The 21,138-nt window shown below is 48.0% G+C and overlaps 1 protein-coding gene across 2 annotated transcripts in view; it reads left to right on the top strand.

Annotated features, from left to right (window-relative positions):
* Positions 1-21,138, top strand: part of LOC115290823 (WD repeat-containing protein 49-like) — a 96,190-nt gene that overhangs the window by 13,309 nt on the left and 61,743 nt on the right. The window contains exons 3-4 of one of the 2 annotated variants that reach the window (XM_029938625.1): positions 8,540-8,585; positions 14,688-14,734. In XM_029938625.1, the coding sequence (XP_029794485.1) occupies positions 8,540-8,585; positions 14,688-14,734 (93 nt within the window). Of the gene's footprint in view, positions 1-8,536; positions 8,586-14,687; positions 14,735-21,138 lie in introns of those variants that run through there. The other variant, XM_029938626.1, reaches the window with a different exon arrangement.

Here is a 21,138-nt window from a genome sequence, read left to right as displayed (position 1 = left end):
AGTATTGTTGTTCCTTCAGTGGGCTTGGCCATGACTTAAAATCTACTTCTTGACACCTGCTGTCTAAATGCTCCATTTATTTCTGTGTGGATAACCTATAGGCCTTTCAAACTTGAACTGTCAAAATACAACCACACTCCCTTCAGATTCCACAGCGTTTCTTGTGTTTTCTGTCTTGATTTTAGCCTCCATTTCGTCATTCAAATCGAGCACCTTGGAATTCCCTGCGGTTGCGTCTTCTCTTCCTCACCTTCCACTTTCAATTGCTGACCGCTTCTTGTCTCTTTTCTCCTCTCATTTCTGTAAACACTGCCCCTTGTGAGTCCTCATGGTTTCTTTCATGTTCGAGTTAATTGGCCCACTGCCTGCAGTCTCTCCTGTGTGCATCTTGGCCCACAAGGTCTGGGCAGATTCGATTATGTTCTGCTCTGCTCGGTCTTGAACAAATCTCATTGGTCAAGGCCTTTTGGGACAGGGACGTTGGCCATATGATCTGAACTCCCTCCAGCTTCCTCATGGTATGAATGTGATGAACATTGCTAATTGTCTTCTGGTTTTCATCCAAGATGATAGTAAGACTTTGTCTGGCTCTCTCAAGACATGGTTCATCCATGGCAGCAATCTCCATGATGCTGCAGATGAAACTCCTCACCCAAGTGACAGAATCCCTGCCACCCTTCAATGCCTTAATACAATCAGTTTGCTTCAGGTCAAGTATGTGCTAAGTAAAAATGACCCGCCTTCTCCCCTTCTCTGAGCTATGAAGTGGGAGCATTGTTACTCCATTCACTCTACTTCTGGAAGGCTGATGTCCAGAGAAGAATCTAATGCCATAACTAGAGACATGTTTTACCCGCTAAAAGGCAGAATACGCTTGGCCCCTTGTGGACAGTTGTTATTGGTTTCAGTCTCCCGGAACACCTCTCATAACTGGGAGTTGATGATTCTCTCCATTTTAAAGAGGAAGACTGGATATGCATTCCAGACAGAAAAATATATGGGGTTGGTAAGATCATGGGGATTTAGAATACCAAGACCTGTCAGACATGGACTCACTTATCATAATACTTGGCAATTTAGAAAGTTCAAAGAAACAAAATCTGGAGCCAATCCAAACACTGCAGGGTACTTCTAATTTCCTGACTCCCCTGTTCTTTCCAGGGGCATGTGCTGGGCTGGCCCGGGGTCTGGGGTCCCGTCCTAAGCACTGTATGAAAGCTGCAGGTTATTAGATGTGACAAAAGGCTCTCGTGAATCTTTCAGCGACAGCTAGTTGGATAAAACTCTTCTGGGCTGCCCCTACCTCCCAAAGGAGATGTTTCTTTTATGGAAACTAATATACGCCCACCGATTAACTAGAGAAATTTTGAAGAAGGAAGGAAATTATCAGTCTTAAATTGGACCTCTTTGCATCTTAAAAAGAAATCAAAGATAGTCTCTTTGAAAAACTCAATCTTTCTAGATTGTTATCACCCCTGGCTGCTGCTGCTACTACAACAATGAAACGCTTAAGATGCCTCTGATTCCAGGAAATCTGGTCTCTTGCCAGAGCTGCAGAGTGAGATGAATAATTTCTGGGCTCTGATACTCAGGATGGATGTGTTTTGTGGATTTTTTTTTTTTTTTGGCAGAAATGCCACTGGAGTCTAGCTGTCTTAGAGAAGTCAGCGATTTCATGCCGCGAGGCAGGCTCCAAGACTCCTTCCAGAGTGACCAACAGAAATCTCCACTCACGGCAACTCTTCCCATTTTTTCCCACAGTCTCATTGTTGTAAGAAAAATAAGCTAATATCCAGGGGCGAAGATTTGTGAAAGATATGCACCCACAGTATGTTTCCCTTTATTTTAATGTACTTGGGGGGCCTCAGTCAGTTAAGCTTCTGACTTTGGCTCAGGTCATGATCTCGCAGTTCGTGAGTTCAAGCCCTGTGTCGGGCTCTGTGCTGACAGCTCAGAGCCTGGAGCCTGCTTCAGATTCTGTGTCTCCCTCTTTCTGACTCTCTCTTGCTCATGCTCTGTCTCTCTCGCTTTCAAAAATAAACACTACAGGGGCATCTGGGTGGCTCAGTCGGTTGGGTATCTGGCTTCAGCTCAGGTCATGATCTCATGGTTCGTGGGTTCGAGCCCTGCATCGGGCTCTGTGCTGACAGCTAGCTCAGAGCCTGGAGCCTGTCTTCGGATTCTGTGTCTCCCTCTCTCTCTGACCCTCCCCTGCTCACACTCTTTCTCTCACTCTATCAAAGATAAATAAATATTAAATATTTTTATTTTAATGTACTTGAAATAACGCAGCAAGTGTGAATCGCGGTCTGCAACTTCGGGTGTGCAAGAAACATCAGCTAATTTATTTTCCTAAATTTGAGCTCGGTTCTATTTTGAATCGCTACCACCCACTATAATACGGGTCACACCCGTGGTTCCCTCACCAATGTCATGTCACAGCTGGGGGACCCATTGGTGGAAAGTGCCCTCAAGACTCCCTCAGGTCCAGCAGTTGTCTTGGACCAAGACCCTGCAGAGGCTGCACACAGCCACTTCTCAAGTCTCCTGGGAACGACTGCTACCCATGGCAGTTCTTCTAGGAAGTGGGGCCTGGGTAGCCACTGTGGGACCCTCAATCCTATCTTCCTGCCCCCAGGTAGTTCATTTCCTCTTCCTATTTTTTCCCTAGCCTATGGAGGCTCTCTTTTGGTTCTGAGCAAAATTCTCCTCCCTTCAATCTTCCTCCACATCACTCTATACCTACGCTACTCTGACCCTCCTTCTGGCTCGCCCTGCCCCAGGCCACTGGACTCCTGGTTGTTCTTTGGTCTCGCATGCTTGTGCCTCAGGGTCTTTGTATTCTCCATCATCTCCTCCAGAGGCATCCTTCCCTCCTGAAATCTTTGTGGCTCAATACAATGTCACCCACTCTCTGACCACCCTACATGAAAATGCAGCTCTCCACATCACCCCATCCCCAGAACCAGAATTCCTTATTGTCCCTACCCTGCTTTATTTATCTTCATGGCAATTATCATCACCTGACTGGATGGATTTCTTTATTATCTGCCTCCTCATTAGAATATAAGCACCTTAGTGGCAAGAACTTTATCTATTATATTCCATTGGCCTAGAACAGTGCTGGGAATGTAGTATATATTCAATATATATGGATAGTTGAAGAATAAAGGAATGAGTGGGTTTAGGGAAGCACCTAGACCATCACAGACACTGTATTCGACATCAACATTCATTCAACCGGAAGACAAATCCCAGAGTGGGCGAGGCAGCCTCTGAGTTTGGCTGAGGCTCAGAAAGCAAAGAGGCCAGACATCATGGGAGCCCTGGGGCTGAGAAAGGAAGTCTTGTGGCCTCCAGGACTGGCTGTGGTATTGGCTGAAGCTGGTCATGCATGGGGCTTGGAGGCCAACCAGCCAAGGGTGGATGAGGGCCACCCCGAGGAATTGGTGCGCTGTGCAGGCCAGACATAGTGCGCCCAGCTAGTGCTGGACTGTGCGGTGAGTGTGCAAGTGGATCACAGAGAACTTTATAAAGGATGCTTTCTAAGTAAGTACTTCCAAAGATATATGCCAGGCACTGTTTGGGGCGCTGGGGACCTGGAGTGAAAGAGATGGGTGAAAGCTATGCTCTCAAGGAACTTCCATTCTAGTGAAAGAGACAGTCAATATGCAAAGTATGTCAGGGAATAAGGATTAAGGGATGAAATGTAGCACAGAAAGGAATAGAAAGGCAGAGCTCACTAGGCGCCAGTGGAGGAAGGACTTGAAGGCAGAACAGCCATGAGCCAGGAAGTTTCCAGGCAAAGCCAGCGGCCATGCGGCAGGACATGTCTGCAAGGGTATGAATGCATCAGCAAAGAGCGTTGGTGTAGCTCATCATGGACCTATGATTAGTGAAGAAAACAAGCAAGAGCCTTCACTCTAGTAGAGCCGGACCTTTAGTCAAAAAGTAGTCAATATGTGATTCCGTAGAACTCTACAAGTTGGTGAGTGCTGTGAAGAATAAAGATCAGAAATTCAGGGTGGTCACATGCATGCCTGCAGTGCAGAATCGGGGTCATTAGCATGAAGAGATGGAGGCAAAGCCCGGAGGCTGATAAGCATGTCTGCCGCGGGCACACAAGCAGGTAGTGAGGCCCAAGCCTGGGCCATTCAAACCTGGGGTGACCAGTGTCAAGTGCGGCTGCCGGAAACACGAGGACCCAAGATTTCCATGGAGATCACTGCAGTTTTGTGCGAGGCGGGGTGAAAGCCTTCATGTGGGCCCAGGAAGAGGAACTGAGGCAGCAGTACGAACCCTTGTCTCAAGTAACTCTTCTGTAAAGAGAAGGAGAAAACTGGGGTGATATTTGGAGACACCAGAGGATCAAGACTATGTTTTTATAATTTTCCCCAATGAGAGAAATAAGAACATGTTCGTGTACTGATGGGACCGATCCAGAACACTAGTAAAGCAGGAGAGAACGGGGGGAAATGCTGAGAGATGGCCTTGGGTGGGCAAGAAGGGATGGGGTCCCTGGCACACGTGAGGGGCCGACTTCAGGGAAGAGCTGGAATTTCGTCAGTGGGACCCAAAAGAAGGCGGAGGGGGTGGGTCTGGGTGCAGGTGAATGTGCGCGCACGCGGTGGGATCGGTGGACGTCTCTTTTAAGGGTTTCCATTTTTCAGTGACTTAGAAAGCAAGATCTGGATCTGAGAATGGGAATGGGGAGGAGGTGTGGGAAATTTTCAGACAAAGGAGGAAGTGGGAAATGGTCCTGGAGAGTGGGAGACGAGGGATGGCTGCCAGGAAGCACTAAGCACTTACTTGTGGTTTGTGGTCATGAAGCTGAAATCAGACCACTCAGCACAGTTGTGTGGTTTGTCCGCAGCCACATATTCATGCAAGGGGGGGGGGGTGGAAAGTCAAACAGAATCAGGGGTGAGCTTGTACCAAAAAAGAACAATAAAAGAGAAAGTTGAGAGCACACACATAAGGAAGTAGTTGTAACTGACCATGGAATCTAAGCCACAGGCGAAGGCAAATGAGGCAAGAAAGGGTTGAAAATGTGTTAGGATCATGGGGTCGGAAGTCCTGGAGTCAGAGCTGGAGTTTTGTGTGAACGGGCTGGAGGGTTGAGATTTTGGAGGGTTGCAATTATTACTAATGACTAAATCAAGGGTTTGACTGTGGCAGTGAGTGGCTACATCATGGTAGAAGACACAACCATTGTAAGGACATGAGAAATCAGTAGGCTGGGTGGAGTGTTTATGGTTGATATTATCTCCCAAGAATTATGGAAAAGCAGTGTTGCGGAGACTGACAATATGCAAGGAGCCAAATTCTATATTTTAAATCTTCTATCAGGTAGAGAGAAATTTTCTTTTGGTCCAAACAGGTCTTTTAGATAGCTTAGTAAAGAACCTCAGATCTTTGTCTTTTTGAGAGATATGCATGACTTTCTCTTTTATAATTTACTTAACTCGCCAATGATTCTTAGCAGTTTCAGAGTTGTGTGTGGGCTGGTTGCTAGGAAAAGGTATGTCGAGTCTTTGCAGGTGAATATGGCTGCATAACCGGAATACCTTGGCCATGGGGAACTTGACTCCTTTCTGTCTTTCTCACTTCTCCTCTGAGGAAGAAATTGACTGGTACATAATTGAATATTCCCAGAAATAACCTTAACAAGAAATGTTAAGAGAGAGAGATAACCTTTCTAAAAACATGAAAGAAAGCCCAAATAAATGGGAAGTGACGATGTTCCTGGGTCAGAAAATTCAATATTGTGAAGATGTCACCTCTTCCCAAGTTAAATGTCAAATTCAGTGGAATTCCAATCAAAATCTCTATGAGATTGTTTTGGAGCTCAACAGGTTGAATCTAAAGTTCATCTGGAAGAGTAAATATAGGGAAATGGCCAAGAAATGTTGAAAAAGGATGATGAGGAGGGGCTCAAGCTATCCGATATTAAAGCATGCTATTAAGTACAGTAAATGAAAGAGATAAGATACTGGTATAATGAAGAGACACATAGATTGATGATAGACCTATGTTTAAATGGAAAGTAGTACATGATAAACCAAGCATTTCAAATTAGTGGAAGAAAAGTCTAACAAATAACTGTTGGCTCTATATTTAGGGGGAGAAATTGAGTCTTTGTATTACAGTATGCATAAAAATAAATGCCTGATAGGGGCTCCTGGGTGGCTCAGTCAGTTAAGCGACCGGCTTCGGCTCAGGTCATGATCTCATGGTTTGTGGGTTCGAGCCCCGCATCAGGCTCTGTGCTGACAGCTAGCTCAGAGCCTGGAGCCTGCTTTGGATTCTGTATCTCCCTCTCTCTGACCCTCCCCTACTTGCACTGTCTCTCTCTGTCTCTCAAAAATAAATAAAAGACATAAAAAAATAAATGCTAGATAAAGATCTAAATATATTTGAAGTGGATACTAGAAGAAAATATAGGAGACCGTCTTAATAATTGGGGTTAGAAGGTATTTTGCAAAAGTGGGACTCAAGAGATAGCAGTCGAGAAAAGATGAACAAACAGATTGACTACAAAACTTGACGAACATTTCTTTTACTGAAAACTTCCAGGAGAGACAAAAACACACTTACTGGCATTTTTGTGCATTAATAACCATGTTGTCTAAAAGAGGATTTGGGAATGCTTCCAACAATAAGTACTGAATAGAATAAAAGATAATATGCATGTGTTTATGTGAATGGGGGTAAAGACAAAAAATGTATATAGAAAGATAAAGTCAGTGAACAAAATATACTCCACAATACCTCAAACAATATTTAGAGATGAGTAATATATTTCTTTTTAAACTTCCTAGAAGCCAGAAAAAAGGAGGGAAACAACGTCCATGGGCAGCATCATAGTATTTATAAGATAACAATTAAGGTGCTTGAGAGGCGGATTTCTGGTATTGACACAGAGAGAAATGTCTCACGTAGGTCCCCTCTTGTCTTTGGAAATAGAAGAGCAGTCAATAAATCTAATATAAACGGATGAATTGTTTGCCAGAGTTAACGTGGCCACGTAAGGCCAAACAAGCCTTGCAGCTGGGACCTTGCTGTTTCCCAGACGTGGAGGGGGGGCCCACCTCATGCCGCCACACAGCCACTTCGCTGCCTTTGACAAGAAATCCGACCACACCAAGCATTTTGTGATTGTTGCCGACAAAACTGAAGATTCGAGGAGTCACAAAAAAAGGTCGCACATTCAGGATCTGGTTTCGTATTGTTGCCCATTGCCCACCCTTCTCACCACCACCTCCTCCTCTCTCTCCCTTGCCACACCCACCCCTCCCTCCGAAGCCACTTGTGCTCAAGCCTTCCTCCAGGGAGCAGTCATTTCCTTTTGCTGGTCCTGGCACCCGCCAGTGCCTGCCCAAATCCTTGGAGCAGACCGTCTACCCAAAGCGGGAGTTGTCACATTCCTCCATAAGAATCTGGCCTCTCTCTCTCTCTCTCTCTCTTTTTTTTTATAGTTTATTGTCAAGTTGGTTTCCATGTAACACCCAGGGCTCATCCCGACAAGTGCCCTCCTCCATGCCCATCACCCTGCTTCCCCACATCCCTCCCGCATCAGACTTCAGCTTGTTCTCAGTATTCAAGAGTCCCTCATGGTTTGGCTTTCTCCCTCTCCCCAACTATTTTCCCCCTTCTCCTCCCCCATGGTCCTCTGCTAAGTTTCTTCTGTTACACTTATGAGTGAAAACATGGTACCTGTCCTTCTCCGCCTGATTTATTTCACTTAGCATGACACCCTCGAGTTCCATCCATGTTGCTACAAATGGTCAGATTTCATTCTTTCTCATTGCCGTATAGTACTCCATTGTGTATATATACCACATCTTCTTGATCCACTCATCAGGTGATGGGCATTTAGGCTTTTTCCATGATTTGGCTATTGTTGACAGTGCTGCTATGAACATAGGGGTACATGTGCTCCTATGCCTCAGCACTTCTGTATCACTTGGGTAGATTCCCAGCAGTGCATACTATTGCTGGATCATAGGGGAGTTCTATTGTTAATTTTTGGAGGAATCTCTACACTGTTTTCCAAAACAGCTGCACCAGTTTACATTCCCACCAACAGTCTCTCTTTAAAAGGAATATCCTCACTTTCGATCTTACACACTTGGGCCCGGGAGCCAGTCGTCCCCCCCACACTCCCCCAGCTCTCACCTGACAGGAGGGATCCCTCCCATCTGAGATGTCTCTGCCACTCCCTCCAGGCTGGCCAACGTGGTTTAGAGTCAGCCTCACAGAGGAGCACCTCATCACAGTTCTCTCTCGGCTCCGGCACTGGCTTTATAAATAAGTTTTTTATTTTAATTATGAAGCTGCGTGGCGGAAGCAGACGATTAAATGAAGAGAGTCTGAAATCATTCCTGATCTAGGCAAAGTAAACAAGTCCCTATTTCCCAGATGGTTCTACAAATAGAACACGGGCGTGACATAAAGGACATTTGTCAGACTCTACCCCCCATCCCCGGGCTTGTTCTTGGTGTCTGAAGATGTTTTCTCTTTGCATTCTCTGCTTCAGTTACGATGATCCTGACAAGTGCCTGATTCTCTACGGCGACGATCAGGTAGGTGGGCGGGCGGAAGGAGAGCAGTAGCCACTAATTTGGCGGCCAGAAAACGGGGGTGGGGGCGGGGGGGATCGAGGAGAAGGGTGGGAGCATCCCTGTCTCAAAGCTGAGACAAAATAGAGGAAATACAGCATTATGTCAGATAAATAAAATACTAAGAGGTAACATACATGAAGCATGCACTCATATGCCTGGTGTTGTGGGCGGTACTTTCCACTAGATCCATTCAATTCAAACCACAAGGTCATGTCATGGTTGCCATTTTTGAGAATGCAGAAACTGAGGCACAAAGCAGTCATGCCATTTTCAAGTGTTTATGCTACCGGGAGGTGACAGGCTGGGATTTGAACCCATGAAGTTTAGTCCAAGTGTGTGCGTCTCCCAGTATGCCTTACTGACGTTCATGTAAGACAGAGGGGATGTTCCAGGTTCATTCTTCCTGGAATGAAGGAGTCACTCTGAAAGCATCAATATTGGAGCAATGGCACAGCTGGCTGGTCTGCCGTAGGCACCCAGGAGGCTCTTGCTAATCAGGGGCTGGAGGGAGGATTCCCTTCTCTGTATTTTGTTTGACAAGTAGAGATAAGGTTTAAATGCAGATCCCCGTGGGAGAGGAGACAGAGTGCTGTAAACACCAGTGTCCAGTATCCTGGGATCTTTCTGGAGGAAGTGTTAGCAAGGGCAAAGAGATTCTGAAAAGAACAGAGGAAGCCGGATAGAGGAAGAAGGAAGATAGGACAATCGCGGACAAGGAACTCCAAGAGGCCCTGAGTTCTCATTTTGCTCAGGTGGTGTCTTCCTCTCCACTTTCCCCTAAAGCCTTTGAATGCAGATTTTTAGAAATGTGGAGCAGGGGAGAGAGCAGATGGTCCCCGGTGCGGGACCCACAGCCCAGAGGCCCCCACGTGGTGGGAATGGGGAATGATCTGCGCTCTGCCCAACTGTAGGGGGCGCCATTAACACGGACTAGAAGGTGAATGGTGTCCCTGGATTTATGCTGCACGGCTTCTCCCGGGCCTGGAATCCCTCAGATGGATGCTGGCACCCGGAATGAAATGGAAGAGGGAAGCACCCCACCCCCACCCTGGCCGCGGGGCAGTAGTGCCCCTGTGGTCCCCAGCCCCAGGGGCTGGTAAATCGGGCTCCCTGGCTCTGTCTCCTCGCTGCAGTCCTGGGTGCGGTCCACCAGAAAAGCCAGGAAGGTGAGGCCAGGGCCAATCCGGGCGACACTGCCTGTTCATTATAATGCAGGTTCATTGGGAAAAATGCAAATGATTCATTTCACTTCATCCTTCTGACAGACTGTGCTGGTAGCAATAACTGGCTGCTCCCTACACCTGTCATTGCGGCGGCGCTGCTCACTTTGTGTAAAAGGCCTGCCACACTTCAGGTGTATATATAGCAACCAACCGGCAGTGCAGCCGCCCGCCGGAAACTCGATCATTCACTGCCCCCTAGTGGACTAAAAGCGAAGGAGCCAATTTACTGTGGTCCTTTGATTCAGCTTCTGAGCAGATCAGAGTTGCATTTTAATGTCAGGAATAGTTTGCCGGAGTCTGTTGATTTAGTCGCTGTTGCTAGTGGCTCAGGTTCTTAATTAACAGCGCTTTAATAAGATAAAATGTCAATCGCGGAAGACTCTTCGTGGAGCTATATTTGAATGTTAAAAAGCCACGACATTTTCAAAAAAATGTTTGAGTTCTCGTTTGAGGTTTATTTTTTTTTAATCAAATTTGTCTTTAGCCTAGAAAAGGCTTACAGTGAGTGTAGCATTAAAGAGTTCGCGTTGCCATCTAGCAAAGCCATCGATTGAACCTTAGAGAGAAATGCATTTATTATAAAGCGGCAGCACTGACTTGACTTGTCACTCAACCATCCTTCTGGCTGGTGTCAAGGTCACAATTTGCATACTTCTTGGAGGTCACGTATTGAGGACCTGGAGTTGAGGACCCAGTCACACTCAGCATAAGGGAAGCTACATTTGCAGTCTGCTGACAAAGGCAAGGGGGACCTGGCTTACCAACGTCATACGACCAAGTTTCTCTTCATTGTCCTTGGACTTCTTTTGATGGTTGCATCTAGCCCAGGACGATGCACTTAAAGATCAATGTTATTTGCATTTGGCAAATTAAGAAACCTGTTTCTTAAAATTAATAATCTACTTTTATACCCTTTCTGAGTTATTTCCTCAGTGCAAGGACTTGAACAGCCTTGTCATTATCTCTGAGTTCAGTGACTTCACTGCTCTGAACTTTTGGCGTATCTGCTATTAGAATATTCTAGGTACTAGAATAAAGCCCTCCATTGAGATAGTTTAGGGCAACCATGTCCAAATGCATCTCTTGTGTATGCATTAGCTTCGCACTTATGCATTTAGCGTTATGCTGATTATATACTATCTTGGAAGAATTGAAAAAACATTGTCCCACAAATCATTTTCTATACTTTGTGGTACAGATAAGGAAACTGGGCTCAGATGCTTACAAAAGACGTGATATCTGGGTGAGACAGGCAGAGGGAGAATACTATATCCCTCTGTGGGACAGTCCTGTTCTTTTGATTCATTTATTTCAGGCTGACTGTAGGGTCAACATAGCTCTGATGATCAGAAACTTCCAAGAGAGAAAAATGTTGGTGAGAAAGCTATGGTGGGTGGGCACAGAGCAGGACTCAAAATTTTCCACCCTGTGTAGCTCAGAAACAGCAGGAAGTGAAGTGCTTCAGAGTTCTTCCTCAGCAAACTGTAGTTTTCCTCAGAATGTCACAGGAAGTGCTGGTGATTCACCAGGTTAAACTTTTCCTCCTGAGTCAGAAGTAAGAGGAAGCAACTGTCGCTGTCGAGGGTGGAGTCCCAGAGACTCGGGGCACAAGAGGCTGGGTGGAGTGAGGAGGCTTGTTTACTAACTGGTCAGAACATTTTAGCTGTGAAACTCAAACAGCTTGTTAAAGAACACAGTGAAATCCTCACCGTGGAAACTTTCAATACAATAATAAAAATTAAATAGGCTTGTGGTATAACTTACCAGAGAGAAATAGGTCAGTAGAGCTGCCTTGCCCATTACAGCCCAATGAAGTTCAATGCTTGCCTATTAAAGTTGGGCAAGCTGCCCATCAAGTGGCCCCGTTTTACCTGACCTAGTTTACACCAGTCAGTCAACGCGTGTCATAGACCCAGAGGCCCCAGGACTGAGTGGTCATCTGGTCCTCCCTCCCGGCCTCACAGGCCAGTATTTCTGTTTTCGTCTCTGAAGAGGTGCTTAAGTCAGGACTGAATCAAGTGTCAGAGGCAGAGAGAAGGGGAAGCAGAGTGGGGTCACGGGTCAAAGCGAAGGATATTCTTTGACTGCCTTGGGAATTTTACCACCAAATTAGAAGACTCAAGATGAAACACGGGTGAAAGGATTTGAACGTGCACATAAAGGAAACACATAGAACCCAACCAACATTTCTGCTTTCTAAGCTTTGCTGCTTCATCCTGTTCAGATCGCCTGGCTGTGAGTCTCCGGTAGGCGGGCAAAGTAGGTAGGCAGGCGCCCCGGTTCCCAGCTGGCCACCCTTCAGTGGAGAAGCTGGCTTTCCCAGAGGCTCCCCGCACGCCATGCTGCTCCATCCTCCCGGCTGGTCTCTGGCCAAGCTGCCTCACCAGCCAGACCGAGCGGGGTTGATGGAAGGGGTTCAGAGCTGCCGCGGCTGCGGCTGCGGGCGGCTGGTGCAGGGGCAATAACCTGGCCTTTCCTGCTTCGGTCTAGACAGCTGCATGATTGAATAAAGGATTCATCCAAGCCCCGTGTCACATTGGCCATCTGGAACGTAGCCAACCACTCATTTAGCAAATTGCTCTGTTTAAATGCAGCTGCTGTGTCTCAAGCGTTTATGCTACCAAGACTGATCGCGTGATTCCTCTTCCTTCATTTATCTAAGCCGGGCCTCCCAATCTGCCAGGAACTTAAAAAGGCTGTTAATGCATGACAAGGCACTTGACCCGCGTGATTTCCAAACTGAGAAGGAGCATCCGTCTTGTGCTGGGTCGTCCTTTCCTCAAAAGCAAGGGCACCTTGCCTCTGCTCCCTCTCTTAATGAAAGCTGCCTTTATTAAGAAGCCCATTAAGCTGCACAGCGCCCAGCTATCCAACACTGTAAATATTACCCTTTAGAAGCGGGTCCAGAGGCCCCGCGCAGGCAGCTGGCCTGGCGGTACGTGCTCGAAGCGACAGTCAGGGGAGTGACCTCAGACCTCAGATCTCTGGACTGACGGTGTTGTTTGGCAGCCCGGAGCCTCTCTCCATTTGGAAAGATGGATTACAGTCGTTAGCAGATAATGTCAACAAAGCCAGCTCAATGGTTTGATAAGACTTGGAAGCAAAATGATTTTAGACCAGCAATGAGCTCTTGGGTTTTTTTTTTTTTTTTACCTTGGTTTCCTTTTTTTCCCTAAAGGAAATGGTTTAAAAAAAAAAAAAAGGTACCTCCAAGGCGAGGCAGTTTATTGTCAGGATGTCACTGGTCATTTTGGCCTGGAACTGATTATGATCTGCTATTTATCAGGCAGATGATCCTGATATGACCACTGGCTTCATCAACTGCTAAACTTAATTGGGGTCGCGGTATCATTAAGTCTAGAAGCCAGAAGCCAGAATAAGAGAGTGTTAATTAAATTAAATATCATCGGCTCAGCCCTTAGCTAGGCCCATTACAAGAGCCACAAAATAGTATAAGTGATCTTGGCCATCAAATCCTTTGCAGAGACAAAAGGAAACAAATACAGGAGTATTCAGAACAGTGCAATCATGAAATGTGTGGGCTTGGAGTCCCATCAGGTGCAAGGAGGTTGCTGAGAGGGACACAGTCCCAGCGGGAGGCAAGGGAGGGGGAATGTCCCAGAGGAAAGAGCTGGTTAGCAGCTGAACAGCCAGGGAGCTCGAGGAAGATGAGAGGCCGGGAAGGTTCCATTCAATGTGTTAGAAACAAACAGTGGAGAGAAAAATGTGAGTGGAGGAGCAGGGAGACAGATTGCAGGGCTCCCAGGAGTGGGTGCGGAGTCAGAACATGACATATTAACTGGGAGAAATGTGTAGAGAGGGGAACAGTATACGGTGGTTTCTTGAAGTCAGATGAGGTTCTAAGTGGTGCTGAATTGCATAAAAAGTGACAGAACCCAAGGACGTGGATGTAATTCTCATTAATAGATTATGCGCTGGAAAAATGTTACACAAGACACATGGCACAGAATTGAGGGGGGGTGTCACACTAAGGTTAAAAGAACAGCACAGTGGTTGACCAGCGATTTCTAGAGCTTTGGGGCCAGGCAGAGTAAAAATGACCACACCTGCCACTCCACAGACTGCGAACCCAATCAAGACCATAGCTGGTCCTACTGCTGCGTCTCTTGAGCTCAGACACCACATGAAACTTAACGAGTCCAGTGCCTCTGCCACATAGGACCTCTGGTCCCCTAGGTAGGCCATTCAACCTCTCTCTGCCTCAGTCTATATGATGGAAATAATCCAAGTGCCTGCCCCACAGGATTATTGTGAAGATCGAATGAGAGAAGGCATGCGAAGCAGGTAGTGCGGCCCTGGCTGCTCATCGGAGGAGATTTCTTGAGTCACTGATACTGGAAAATACTGTGGCCAGCTCCCTTCTGCACACCAGAGGATTTAGTGAACACCAGAGAGGGCGAGTTTCGCTCCTGTCCATGCCTGGTGTTGTGCCAGTGATTTTCGCTGTATCAAATGTAGTTCCAAGTCCAGGTCACTATGAGAAATGTCCTGGAGTGATCAAGATTCTCTGCTTCCACAGTCACACACGACAGGGAGCTCCCCCTCTGTGACCTAGGTCCGGGCATTTGGACGGTGCTGTCTGGCCAAGCTTATGTCCCAGTCAAGGTGATGGCAGCCCCACCTGCTACGTAGGAAAGCCCATCTGCTCGGAGAGAAACAGAGAAGCCTGAAAAACTAGCTACTCCCTTTTAGCTGGAAAAACATTGCATGTTGATTCTGCCAAGAGTGCACACGCTATTAGAGCCTGGGAAATAAATGGAATGTGTTGGCTCTTCTGAAGAGGATTTATTTTTCTTTTCTTTTTAAAACTGTGTTGCAGGGACGTGTGAACATTCTGTCATTGGCTTCCGTAGGTGAACTATTAAGGTAAATATTGAAGTTTTAAATCTAACTTCAAAAGAAGGGGATAATACATTTTTAAGCAAGGATGTAGCCTCTTTACATAATGACTGCCATGGGGGGGATCAAAGAATAATGTTCTTAAGATAGCTTAGTAGTTGAACTAGCTTTTTCTTCTCCTTTCCCAGCCCCCGAGAGACCCGTTTTCCCATTCCAACACTCCCCTGTTGTGGCTGCAGGACCACTATGGACCTCCAAAGTTGGGACGTTTATTCCTTCACTCAATGTGTTTTGGGGGGCATATCCAGTCATTCTGCTTGGTTCAGGGTAGAGAGCAGTGAAACCAAAACTCGCCATGGACAAAGTCAGGATGAACATGTCAATTCAACGTGCAGTGTCCAGAGGATCAGATGAGACCTCATCAGTCTGTATTAGGTAGGTGAGCTGCTACAACAAACAATGCTCCAAATTTGGTGGCTTCTCACCATAGAATTTTATTTCTGCTCACCCAACAGTTCACTGTATGCATATGGTATGCGGCCTCGATGCAGTGATTCCAGGACCCAGGCTTCCTTAGGGCCTTGGACCCCCGCACCCAGGCGGCATAATAAGGAGGGTAGCTGTGTGAATGGTCACACAGGATTTGGGGACCATGCCTGGAACCGCCATGGATCATTTCTGCCCATGTTCCAGAAGTCAGTCACATGGTCAACTTAATGGCAGTAGCAGCTGGGACATGCAAACAGTCACCAAGAGCAAAGTGCATATAGTGAACGATGAGTCAGTCTTTGCCATAGATACTGAAAATAAAGGACCCAAACCCAACACGACATATGCTCTGGGGGCACGGGATCCCCGTCCCTCCCAGGGAAGTCACTCTCCCGTCTGCCCCTTCTTTCCATTCCTCTCTGCCCTGCCCGGCCTGCAGACAGGCTCTCCTCCCTGGCTCTAAGGTGGGCCATCTTCAGAACCCTGCCTTCCTCCGCATCTTGGCTTACAAACTGCACATTTGGAAGGGGCCCTTCCCTCTGTCCTGGCTTTTCAAATTCCTCTCCCACCTTCGGTGTTTGGATCAAATCCTGTGTCTTCCAGAGTCTGCCAGATCACTGCACAGGGCCCTCCTGTAATAGTCACTGTCCGCGTGCCCCTGGGGCTTTCTCCCTCACCTCATCGTTGTGGGGCTGTAGAACAATGCCTCATCTTCCAATAGAATGGATGCTGGTAGAGAGGACAGCACCTGTCATCTAGATGTGGTAGCTGGGGAGGGAGACTGAGGGTATGGGAGACGCCAGCCTGCAGCTCTGGTCCCTGTCCACGTGTTCACTGCGGTGTGGCTGTCGCCAAATACTTATCTCTGTTCCCGTGTCTCATGCATAACCTGAAGACAGCAATCCCTACCCCCTCTTCCCTCCTCTGTACCTACCCCCACTGCCCTCCCAGAGGAGTTCTGAGATCTGAATGAGGTAATTCAGGTGTATCCAGAAGGAGAACAAGGAAGATTAGTCACTGGGCTCATCTGACTGAGAGGCAACCCAGGAGAATGTCCTGGGGACAGGGCACAGGTGGCATCTTAGCACCTGCCAAGGGGCACACAAAGCCCTGGTGTGTCAGCTGGACAAGGTGAAGGAATGACCACCTGCGGTGCTTCTCAGAAACTGGAGAAGTTTTATCTAAAGTGAATGAAGGGGAGGGTGCCTGGGTGGCTCCATCGGTTAAGTGTCCAACTCTTGATTTCGGCTCAGGTCATGCTCTCACAGTTCGTGAGTTCAAGCCCCACTTCAGGCTCTTCGCTGACTATGCAGAGCTTGCTTGCGCTTCTTTCTCTCTTTCTCTCTCTGCCTCTCCCCATCTCTCTCAAAATAAATAAATGCACATTGAAAAAAAAGTGAATAGGAAGGGGTCTATCAGCAGTGAACACCCCTAGCTTTTGGCTCTGAAATTAGTAAAACATCTTTCTTCAGACAAAAGAAATAGGGGGCTAAAATCCCTCCAGGGTGTCACCTGAGAGCTCTACTTAAAGAGCATTTAATGATCCGCGTCGTAAGCACAGGTGTCCTGCTCAGGATCTCTAGGTAAATGCGGCTGTTCTCCTGCCCGCTTGCCAACTTTGGCCCTTGCTCAGCCCCCTGGGCTCCCTCCGGAACGTTAGCCACCATAGCCAGAGCGACCCAGGAGCGCCTCGGCAGGTTTGCAGGGGGAGGGCTGGCGAGGCCTGGGCTAGTGGGGCATCTCTGGGCCCTGCGGGAGCTCACGCAGGAGGGTGGCCTCCTTCTACTTCGTTTTCCCCACTGGTAAACCTGGGAGCTGCTACATGCTGCATCGTGGAGACACTGAAAGGACTTCATCGCTAATGCTGAACACCAGCGTGGCACACGGGAACTATCCATGCCGTGGTGGTGCCAACAGTGGCCACCTCTGGATGGTTGTAGCCCTGGTGAATTGCCAGCCGGATGAAGCGAAAAGCCTGATCTCAGTAGGACATCTCCTTTTAGGCAGAGCCAATTCCCTTTGCAGAGAAGTGGATGGAAAGCCAGCACTCTGGGCTCCGTGACATCATTTTTGGAAGCTGGCTGGAGGGACGGGTGCTGGACATGCTCCCTCTTCTGTCTCTCTGGGTGGTCCCTGGGATGACAAGGCATGCTTGCATTAGTGGAGGCACGCCCAGGTACATTGTTGAGTGCCCTGGGACCGGGGTGAGGGCCCCACGGGACAGAGCAGGAGCTCACACCTGCTTCCCGCAGGGAGGAGGTAACACGGGAGTCAGGGTGTGGCCTCAGTGACCGGCAGTGTGCAGGAGAGTCCCCGGCAAATCACTGCTGGCAACCGGGGAGAGGGGTCCCACGGACAGAGCTGCCTGCCGTGGGGAACTGGGCTGCCACAGTCACACTCTGGGGACAGTAAGGCACCAAGGCAAGGCCAAGTGTGCTCCTGTGGGAAGTTTTGTGGGTATTTTGTACATTTATTTATTTTTGAGAGACAGAGTGTGAGTGGGGGAGGGGCAGAGAGAGAGAGAGACAGAATCTGAAGCAGGCTCCAGACTCTGAGTGGTCAGCACAGAGCCCGACGGCTTGAACCCACGAACTGTGAGATCATGACCTGAGCTGAAGTCTGCTGCTCAACTGACTGAGCCTCCCAGACACCCCACTGTGGTTAAGTTTTTGAGGCCGTTGCTGTATCTTCACAGACTCACCTACTCAGGGGCAGAGGCGCATGGATCTGCAGGCACCCCCACACCTCCACAGAAATTTGCCCACAGACAGCCCCCCAGTATCCCCAAAGGCAGATGTACAGACTCGACACAGAGTCACCCACAAACACCCCTACAGGCTCCAGAGTGAACTAGCCTCCATACTCACCCCGGCAGCCGCCCCATCGATACGCTACATCATGCCCCACAGCCCTCCCACGCCCCTCTGACACCACATTGACACTTTTACTAACACCCCTAACATCCTCCACAAACGTCTCAAAATATACCCTCCAAACTCTTGCAGACAGCCCTCCACGTGCCTTCCACAGACTTCCTTTGCGACACTCGCCCAAATGCATCCCCTACTTTCACCCCACGGTCTCCCAACACAGACACACAGACACCCCTACAAAACAGCGCACGTTACCCTCCGACACCCACACAGGCACCCCCAAACACCACACGCAGACCCAGATGGACAGCACAGTCACTACCCCGCCTCGATCCCCTCTGCCTTCACACGTAAGGAGCTGGTGCACACACGTGGTCACAGATCTTGTGCATGCACACATGTGCACAGTCCCACACAAATCCCGTTCATGCACTCAGTCACGCACATGGAGCCTGCGTGCGCGCGCACACACACACACACACACACACACACACACACACACAGGCACCCCGCACTCACACACACATAGGCACCCTGCACAGGCCCTTGTACACACACACACACACACACACACACACACACACACACAAGCCCAGTATGCGGATATGCCCACACTCTCCCTGCTCAGGCAGATGCGTCACCAACACCTCACAGAAATGCTGCCTCAGACGCATGTAACATGACACTCCCAGGCCTGACAAACACAGATGAAGACACAGACACACACCTCAGCTTGACTTCTTCAGTGGGTCATTTCAGACAGTCTTCTAGCTATAACCCTGTGAATGAGTCAGAGCTCCATATTGCAAACAACTGGGGATATGGGGCAAAACTCCCTGGTCGTGGGGGGGTTGGAACAGAAAAGCACTGAAATGAGACCAAATGGTGCATTTTGCCATTGCCCTGGCTGGCTGGTGAGAAAGCCAGAGAGGGGAACAGACATCTCGCCATGCCAATGAAGAGTGCTGAGCACAGTTGGAAGACCAACGTGTGGCTTCTGGAACATTCCGGGTTTGTTTTTCCCCTTGTAGCCTTGTCGGGAACATACAGTCTGCTCTGACCCCTTTCACGTAGGAGGTTGATGCCCTCCTCTAGGAGACAGCTTTTCTTCCCACACCCCCCTGCAGCTGGTTTTCCTTATAATACAAAAGAAAAAAAAAAGAGGTAATGCTCCAAAAAGTCCTCAGGTTCTCTTAGAAAATAGGTGCTTCTAAAGAGGGTTATAATAGTATGGTGGCTCTTAGAAGGAGGAGGGGCAAGACACGGAGATCAAAAAGCAAACCAGGAGGACGGATAAAGGGATTGGAATGCAAAAAATAGCCCAGACCAGCTGGTGGCCATCTGGGAGCTACGAAGAAAGGGAAGAACAAAGTTGTTGAGTTTCTAGCAAGTGGGTACAGTTTTATCATGAGAGGAGGTTACTGCTTTGAGGAACTGGAGAAAAGCCAGAGCCTTGCCAGCCATTAAAAAAAAAAAACAACCAAAAACCCATATCCCACAATCTAGTGGTTTCCCTAAGGATTGGATTATAGTGAGTTTGCTCCTCTCTCAAATAAACTAGCTAAAGACGTGATCATTTCAGGGAAAGTTAGAGGGCGTCCGAGGGTGTAGGGAATTAAGACTCCATCTCTAGATGTCAGGGTGAAAATGGACACTGGGGAAATGGAAATGATACTTGGTGCCTTCTACAGAGGTTTTCTTTAAAGCCTCAGATAAGACCATGGGGAAGGCCAATGGCTATAGGGTAAGCAGTAAATTATTACAATCGCTTATTTTGATTTTGTTAAAAATTGAAGGTAAATTGGGATGTGTTTGCCTTGGGGCTGTGCACAGAGGAGAGAAACGCTATAATATGTAGTTAGCATGACATCCGCTCACCTGCCCCGCAGGGACCCGAAAGACCACATGTCTGAGACTCGGCACACCGAAAGTTTGTGTCACTCCTCTCCTCCCGCTGCCTCCAGGAATAGTGCTACTACCTCTAGGGGGGCCCCAGGCCAGACATCAGCCCCACATCCAAAGAATCGGTCACCTGAGTGACTAATCCTCTCTCTTTAGTAATTCTAATCTGTGCCCTCCTTTCTCTTTCTTCAGTCACTTCCCACATCCCACCAATCATTACCATCACAGCAACAAATTCCTCCCCAGCGTCCTCAGCCTCCAATATCAAATCCCTGCAGATAATTTTACATATTTTTATTGGTTGTTTGGTTTTTGTGTGTGTGTGTGTGTGTGGATTTTTTTCAGTAAAACAGCAAATCTAATCTTCTACACATTCAACAAGCATTTATTGAGTATCTACTATATGCCAGTCTTCCATCCTAGTTGCTTGAGGCATAACAATGAACTCAACACAGATGTCTACTAGATAGTCAGACTCTACTGGGAGAAGAAACACAGTAAACATTATAAATTATATGGCATCTTTGAAGGTGATAAATGCGGTGGGAAAGAGTGAAAACAGAGCAGGGCACAGGGTGTCAACAGGACAGTGTGTGTGTGTGTGTGTGTGTGTGTGTGCGCGCGTGCACAAGTAGCAGTTAAAATAGGGTGGCCAGGATAGTCCTCATTGGAAGATTGGTGTTTGCTCAGAGGAGGTGAGGGAGTGAGCAACAAGGTGGTGAGGAGGAATGTTCCTTGTGGACAGAACCCCAGAGGAGTGCCCTGAGGTGGCACACACATGTGCTGATGTGGCTTGACTAGGTGCAGAGTGACAGTGGAAGGCATGAAGTCTGAACTGAGAGAAGTCACATGGGGCCTTATAGCAGGATCAAGCGGTGGCAGGGTTTTAAGCAGTGGGTGGCACGCTCTGACTTCTATGTTGAATGATCGCTCTAGTGATGATGGTGACTCAGACCATGGGGAAGCAAAGGAGACGAGACGGTGATGTCTCTACTCTGCAGAAAAGCCTTCAGTGACTTCCCTTAGCCTTCAAATAAAATCTGAGCTTTTCAGTATGGCCCCCCAAACACTTCAGGATTGGGGCCCTGGTTATTTTTTCAGATTCATCTCTTCCTGGTATTTTCACACACACACCCCCAAAGGGCCCCCATGTTCTAAAGCAGGTGG

Source organism: Suricata suricatta, chromosome 4 (genome assembly GCF_006229205.1).
Source record: "Suricata suricatta isolate VVHF042 chromosome 4, meerkat_22Aug2017_6uvM2_HiC, whole genome shotgun sequence".
NCBI lineage: Eukaryota > Metazoa > Chordata > Mammalia > Carnivora > Herpestidae > Suricata > Suricata suricatta.
Note: the sequence above shows the minus strand (reverse complement) of the source record. Positions and strands in the feature narration are given on the sequence as shown.